The 7,997-nt window shown below is 44.6% G+C and overlaps 1 protein-coding gene across 1 annotated transcript in view; it reads left to right on the top strand.

The window, feature by feature from the left end:
• Positions 1 to 488: 488 nt before the first annotated feature.
• Positions 489 to 7,997, top strand: part of TTYH2 (tweety family member 2) — a 76,396-nt gene continuing 68,887 nt past the window's right edge. The window contains exons 1-2 of the mRNA XM_063292939.1: positions 489 to 538; positions 6,776 to 7,139. Coding sequence (XP_063149009.1) covers positions 489 to 538; positions 6,776 to 7,139 — 414 coding nt within the window. The remainder of the gene's footprint in view (positions 539 to 6,775; positions 7,140 to 7,997) is intronic.

Below are 7,997 nucleotides of genomic sequence, written 5' to 3'. Positions count from 1 at the left end.
CCTTAGGGAATGTCCTATGAAGGAATCCCAGAGTGAAATTTTTTCAGTCACATCTTCCTTCTCTAGAAGAGTGTTCCTCCTGATACATCCCAACCCTATTAGCTTTTCACAAAGGTACTGAGACCTGGCTGCTTCAGTAGGTCTTTGGGAGCTGAGGGAGCCATTTTAGGCTTCCAGATGAGGATTGTATTATGATTGTTCCTCAGCATGTGGGGTGTTACAATGTTATTTTACCATATTACTTATGCTTATACTGTTGTGTTTAGTTTTTATTACTGTTTTGAAGGTCTATAAGCTGCTGAGAATCACACTTGGTTACAGCACCATATATGCCCAGTAAAATAAATTTCAGAGAATGTGTATGTTTTTCAAACTAAATTACTGCAGAAATTACCATTCCTGCTATCCTACTTCGGACATATTATGCAAAGACCCAGCTCTCTGGAGAAGGCTGTAATGCTGGGAAAGGTGGAAGGAACGAGAAGAGGATGACTGACAGCACCAGTACCGTGGTGATGAGTGCACTGTTGGAAGACCTGTAAGACCTGGTTAGGGATAGATTGCCATGGAGAAAATCTGTGTCCGTGGTCGCTAGGAGTTGAAAATGACTTGATGGCAAATAATGTATCAACATGCAGGTCCAGGTTCCATTCTCAGGGGAATTCCATAGCTGCCAAGCTTCTTAGGCAAGTACTCTGTAGCAAAAGAGTCTAGAGACCACAAGGTCAATTTAACTAGGTTATGTAGGCCTGTATTCATTTTCACAGATACTTTTTCCAGCAATCCAAAAGAAATTTCTTGCAGAAAAGAAAATAGCCCTGAATGAAAATGAATTAGCCAGTCCTGCTTCCCTCATTCCATTAATGTCCATGGACATAGTATTATTTCACCATTCTTTGTTTTTGCTGAATATCAGTCCTCAGGGGAACTAGGGTAGGAAATACTGTTTCATCTTTGGTTAAGCTTGACAAGTAATTCCCTCAAGACTTACCTTCTCACCACACTAAAGGAGAGATGTAAAATGTGGTCATGAATGGCAGCAGACAATAGCAACTTTGCCCCATGGCTGACTCTGTGCTCCTCCTCCATCTCCTTTGGCTAAATTTCTATAGATGGAAGGGCAGCTTGCTTGATGAACAGACTAGACCTAGAAGATTGCTTATGTATGGTGCTTAAATAAGTTATGAGACTATTGGCCCCTCTCTTTCTGCAATGGAAAGTGCTTCCAAAGGGCAGCTTTACAATTAGTTTGTTGTTTATTCATTTAGTCGCTTCCGACTCTTTGTGACTTCATGGACCAGCCCACGCCAGAGCTTCCTGTCAGTCATCAACACCCCCAGCTCCCCCAGGGATGAGTCCGTCACCCCTAGAATATCATCTATCCATCTTGCCCTTGGTCGGCCCCTCTTCCTTTTGCCCTCCACTCTCCCTAGCATCAGCATCTTCTCCAGGGTGTACTGTCTTCTCATTATGTGGCCAAAGTATTTCAGTTTTGCCTTTAATATCATTCCCTCAAGTGAGCAGTCTGGCTTTATTTCCTGGAGGAAGGACTGGTTTGATCTTCTTGCAGTCCAAGGCACTCTCAGAATTTTCCTCCAACACCACAGTTCCAAAGCATCGATCTTCCTTCTCTCAGCCTTCCTTATGGTCCAGCTCTCGCAGCCATATGTTACTACGGGGAACACCATTGCTTTAACTATGCGGACCTTTGTAGTCAGTGTGATGTCTCTGCTCTTAACTATTTTATTGAGATTTGTCATTGCTCTTCTCCCAAGGATTAAACGTCTTCTGATTTCCTGACTGCAGTCAGCATCTGCAGTAATCTTTGCACCTAGAAATACAAAGTCTTTCACTGCCTCTACATTTTCTCCCTCTAGTTGCCAGTTATCAATCAAGCTGGTTGCCATAATCTTGGTTTTTTTGAGGGTGAGCTGCAAGCCAGCTTTTGCACTTTCTTCTTTCACCTTCATCATAAGGCTCCTCAGTTCCTCTTCGCTTTCAGCCATCAAAGTGGTATCATCTGCATATCTGAGATTGTTAATGTTTCTTCCAGCGATTTTAACTCCAGCCTTGGATTCCTCAAGTCCAGCATGTTGCATGATGTGTTCTGCGTACAAGTTGAATAGGTAGGGTGAGAGTATACAGCCCTGCCATACTCCTTTCCCAATCTTAAACCAGTCTGTTGTTCCGTGGTCTGTTCTTACTGTTGCTACTTGGTCGTTATACAGATTCTTCAGGAGGCAGACAAGATGACTTGGTATCCCCATACCACAAAGAACTTGCCACAATTTGTTATGGTCCACACAGTCAAAGGCTTTAGAATAGTCAATAAAACAGAAATAGATGTTTTTCTGAAACTCCCTGGCTTTTTCCATTATCCAGCGGATATTGGCAATTTGGTCCCTAGTTCCTCTGCCTTTTCTAAACCCAGCTTGTACATCTGGCAATTCTCGCTCCATGAATTGCTGAAGTCTACCTTGCAGGATCTTGAGCATTACCTTACTGGCATGTGAAATGAGTGCCACTGTTCGATAGTTTGAACATTCTTTAGTGTTTCCCTTTTTTGGTATGGGGATATAAGTTGATTTTTTCCAATCAGATGGCCATTCCTGTGTTTTCCAAATTTGCTGGCATATAGCATGCATTACCTTGACAGCATCATCTCGCAAGATTTTGAACAGTTCAGCTGGATGCCGTCGTCTCCTGCTGCCTTGTTATTAGCAATGCTTCTTAAGGCCCATTCAACCTCACTCTTCAGGATGTCTGGCTCTAGCTCACTGACCACACCGTCAAAGCTATCCCCGATATTGTTATCCTTCCTATACAGGTCTTCCGTATATTCTTGCCACCTTTTCTTGATCTCTTCTTCTTCTGTTAGGTCCTTGCCATCTTTGTTTTTGATCATACCCATTTTTCCTGGAATTTACCTCCGATGTTTCTAATTTTCTGGAAGAGGTGTCTTGTCCTTCCTATTCTATTGTCTTCTTCCACTTCCATGCATTGCTTGTTTAAAAATAATTCCTTATCTCTTCTGGCTAACCTTTGGAATTTTGCCTTTAATTGGGCATATCTCCCCCTATCACTGTTGCCTTTTGCTTTCCTTCTTTCTTGGGCTACTTCTAGTGTCTCAGCAGACAGCCATTTTGCCTTCTTGGTTTTCTCTTTCTTTGGGATGTATTTTGTCGCCGCCTCCTGAACAATGTTGCGAACTTCTGTCCAGAGTTCTTCCGGGACCCTATCTACTAAGTCCAGTCCCTTAAATCAATTCTTCACCTCCACTGTATATTCCTTAGGAATATTAGTGAGCTCATATCTAGCTGATCTGTGGGTCTTCCCTAATCTCTTTAGTCTGATCCTAAATTGTGCAATAAGAAGTTCGTGATCTGAACTACAGTCCGCTCCAGGTCTTGTTTTTACCGACTGTATAGATGTCCACCACCTTTGGCTGCAAAGGATGTAGTCAATCTGATTTCGGTGTTGTCCATCTGGTGAAGTCCATGTATAAAGCCGTCTCTTAGGTTGTTGGAAGAGAGTGTTTGCTATGCAGAGTGAGTTGTCTTGGCAAAATTCTATCAGCCTATGTCCTGCTTTGTTTTGTTCTCCCAGGCCATGCTTACCTGTAATTCCAGGTTTCATTTGACTGCCCACCTTAGCATTCCAGTCTCCTGTGATGAAAACAACGTCTCTTTTAGGCATGTTGTCCAGTAGGTGCTGCAGATCCTCATAGAACTGCTCTGCTTCAGCTTCTTCAGCATCTGTGGTTGGGGCGTACATTTGGATCACTGTGATGTTAGATGGCTTGCCCTGAATTCGAATTGAGATCATTCTGTCGTTTTTTGGATTGTATTCAAGCACTGCTTTAGCCACTTGACTATTAATTATGAAGGCTACTCCATTTCTTCTGTGGTCCTCTTGTCCACAGTAGTAGATCTGGTGGTCATTTGATGTGAAATGGCCCATTCCAGTCCATTTCAGTTCACTGACGCCCAGAATGTCTATCTTTAATCTTGACATCTCACCAATAACCACATCCAATTTGCCCTGGCTCATAGATCTTACATTCCAGGTTCCAATGGTGTGTTGATCCTTAGAACATCGGATTCACCGTTCACCACCAGCACCATTGGCTGCTAGCCGTCCTTTCGGCTTTGAGCTAGCTGCGTCATCACGTCTGGGACTAGTTGAACTCATCCTCTGTTCCTCCCCAGTAGCATTTTGACCACCTTCCGACCTGGGAGTCTCATCTTCCGATGGTATACCAACATATCTCTGGTTGTACTGATCCATTTAGTTTTCACGGCAAGAATACTGGGGTGGGTTGCCATTACCTTCCCCAGGGATTGCATTTAGTCTGACCTCTCTGTCATGACCTTCCTGTCTTGGGTGGCCCTTCACGGTTTAGCTCATGGCATCATTGAGGTGCTCAAGCTCCAGAATAACCCAGTCCTACATGCAGAATTTAGCATCGTGGTTCAGCACATTTCAGTAAGCGCCGATTATTATTTTATCCCTGAGTTAGCTTGGCTTGTATGAGCAAATAGGGTTGCTGTTCTAAAATGTATCCTCTTACAAATAGGTGTTTCTTGCAGTTTCTTTAAAATCTCCTGTTTTTCATCTATCCTTCTTTCACTTATCATAAGGCAGAAGAGCAAATCTCATGTACACAGTTACAACAGAAATGAAAATGGTGCTGGCCTCATTAGCTATAGCACCAGCCTTTAGCTTCACTCTTCACTCTCTTCTTTAAATTTACTGTGAGGACGCTGAGCATCTGGCAGGGTTCTGTCTTTTGTTGTTGTTGTTGTTGTACAACTCTATAAAATCCTATGTGTACTGATGGTGCATATAAAAGTAATGCTGTCAGTGATTTAGGGCCAGGCAGACAAGCTTGCTCTGATTTATGTATGCACACAACTATAAATCTATACCCATGTAGATCCACCTGAAACCCTGTGCAATTTACTCAGTGAAGTTAAAAATAAATGCCTGTAGAAACAAGCTGGGATTCACACAATACACTAGAAATACAGTGGCTTTTAGTTTAATATGATGGGTGCATCCACAATTGTACCTTAACATTTCAAGTAGGCTACTATGCCTTATTCACAAATCATGGCTAAAAAAATGGCTTAGCATTATGTGTGAAGACCACCAAAGACTGGGACGAGCATATGATCTATATCCTACAGGGATGATATTTCCACAGTACACATTTTAGGGGTGAAGAGAAAGGACAGGTAGCAATTTTATAAATTATATGTATTGTATTAAGTTTGTAATTTTTAAAATTTAAATAAATAAGGAGCTACAACTGGAGGCCGTTTGATCAAACCTGGCCCACTGAGGGACACTGTCAGCCTGAGCTCTTACTTATCGGTCCAGAAGCAAAAGAAGAATGTGGAAAGAGGACCTGGCAGTGAATCACCAGCATCTCTTCTATCTTCTCCCTTAGAGGGGTTCACAGGAAAAACAAGTTGCTTGTTTAGCTCTGTCTGCAAATTTCTCCTTTTCCCTTATATACGTGTCTGTCCATGCTTCAGTCATGCTACTGGAGCTGATGCCAAAGACAAGCTGTCTGGTAAAGTAATTGGGCTTGAGGGGGAGGAGATTAGAGTAAAGCCTCACGGAAAAGTGAATGGAATATAAGGATTTATATACCTTCTTTCATCCATACTTTCATGGTGTTTATTTTATTTATTTATTTTAGATTTTTTTATCCCACCTTTATTATTTTTATAAATAACTCAAGGCAGCGAACATACCAAATACTCCTTCCTCGTCCTATTTTCCCCACAACAGCAATCTTGTGAGGTGAGTTGAGCCAAGAGAGTGTGACTGGCCCAAGGTCACCCAGCCGGCTTTCATGCCCTAAGGCGGGACTAGAACTCACAGTCTCCTGGTTTCTAGCCCAGCACCTTAATCACTAGGCCAAACTGGCTCTTTGTTTATGACAAAGAAGTGGATCAAAACAGAACAAGCCAAGCTAACAAAAGTTTAAATATTTCATATAAGAGCCAGTTTGGCCTAGTAGTTAAGGTGCTGGGCTAGAAACCAGGAGACTGTGAGTTCTAGTACCCCCTTAGGGCATGAAAGCTGGCTGGGTGAACTTGGGCCAGTAGCTCTCTCTCAGCCCCACTCACCTTACAGGGTTCCTGTTGTGGGGAAAATAGGACAAGGAAGGAGTATTTGGTATGTTTGCAGCTTTGAGTTATTTATAAAAGTAATAAAGGCTGGATAGAAAATAAAAAAACAAATGTTCCTGAATGAATTAAAATGTTTTTTAAGCCACAGCGCTTTAAAAAAAGATTAAATTATGCCCACTGCATTATATGTCAATATAATTTTTTCCTCCATTGTTTTTTTTTCATTGAAGACAGTTCCTCACTAATTAGGACCATGTGGGGAAACCTGAAATAACTTGTTTTACTACCTTGAATGAAAAAAAAACCGCGATCCATCTGATAGTTTCAAATTCTGCATTCTACTTCAGTGGGAAGGAGGTGGCAGGAGCAGTAACCCCCCTCTGCTCCTCCCACACACACGCCCCGTAAAAAACTCCTGTCTGATGCTTATAACGTGGCACTAGTGGGTTTCCCTGTGGGGAGGCTATCCTCCAGGCAGGAAAAAAGCCCTTTTTCTTTCGACTGGAGACAGGAGTTAGTGGACTGGCAAGCAACTGAACGCATACTGAACCACTGTGGTATGGGAGTGATACTGTACGTCGCGCCCCCGATTGACCGAAAAACGAGCACCGACCTGGGGGGCGTCCGCCCAGTGACCCTTTCAGCACCGGCTCCAGCATCCTGCAGGGGGCGTCGCCTCCAGCACATAAAGGCTCCGCGCCCTTTGCCGCTCGAAGAAAAAAGAACGGGTGGGGCCTGGCGGGTGAGCTGAACGACGCAGCACGCGGGAGGCAGGGCCACGGTCAGCGTGCGGAGTGGACCTGCGGGAGCGAGCGCGAGCGGCTGCTTCGGGGGTCCACCGCGGCGGCAGCAGCAACTAGAGCGATGTTGCTGGCGGCGCGGGCCGAGTACCTCGCGCCCTGGTGGACATCCTGGCTGCACGGGCTCCCCCATTTGAGTCTGAGCCTGCAACCTGTGCCCAATGCCTTTCGCCCGAGGGACAACGACTACCAGCAGGTGCGCTTTCGCCCTCCCCCTTCGTGGCCTCGGCATCCTCGAGCAGTAACCATCCCTGACTTTGCATGTCGCGCTTTGCCCCTTCCTCAGTCCAGAGGCTGCGAAGCTTCTGGCGTTTGCTACCCTTTGTATCCCTCCGGATGTTCTCCAAATCGTTTTGCCCATAACGGAAGGCTGGGTGCTGCTTCGGCCCTTCGGGTCTCGTGCTTCAGCTAAGAACTTGCAATGGGAGCCCTGTGTTCCCTCCCCAGGATTAGTGCTCGTGTCTTTCCAACCGGAGGGATTGCGCCGTCCGTGTCGGTAAAATCCCCCTTTTTTTGGAACAAGTAGCTTTAGCCGAGGAACGTTCCAACTTCCGTCTCCCCCCTGCCCTCCTCCCCCGTGGTTTCTTTGCGCCGAATGGGACCCTCGTGGGGCTGCCTTGCGCCCCAATTATAGACCGAGGCGGGGGGGTGGGAAAACCAAAATAATTCAACCCTCTTTGTCCGATTCTGCTGTACCCAGCCCGGCCACCGACCCGATAAAACATGGTGAAGTCTTGAGTAGTTTGTGCCCAGTTGGCTTGTGGCCTTCTCATGTAAGGGTTGTATTTTTTTTTCTTTCTAAGTGCTAACTAAAGTGTAACATTTTGCCGTTTCTCTAATTCTGGTTTCTAGGGAATGTGCCTTTTGGTTTGATGGTATCCTTACACTAAAATGCAATCTTTGGGATTCTGTAATTTAAACATGTGGAGGCAGTTGGGCTTTCTGTTGGCTTTTCAAAAACCAGGTACCCATCAATTGTACCTCAGAGTTACAAAAATAAAACAAAGTTTATCTTACCTGGCTGAAAAGCATGTTAGAAACCCTTCTGGTCAGC

The sequence above is a fragment of the Candoia aspera genome, chromosome 2 (genome assembly GCF_035149785.1).
Source record: "Candoia aspera isolate rCanAsp1 chromosome 2, rCanAsp1.hap2, whole genome shotgun sequence".
In the NCBI taxonomy this organism is placed as follows: domain Eukaryota; kingdom Metazoa; phylum Chordata; class Lepidosauria; order Squamata; family Boidae; genus Candoia; species Candoia aspera.
The sequence above is the reverse complement of the archived record's forward strand: the minus strand, read 5'-3'. Positions and strand labels throughout refer to the sequence as shown.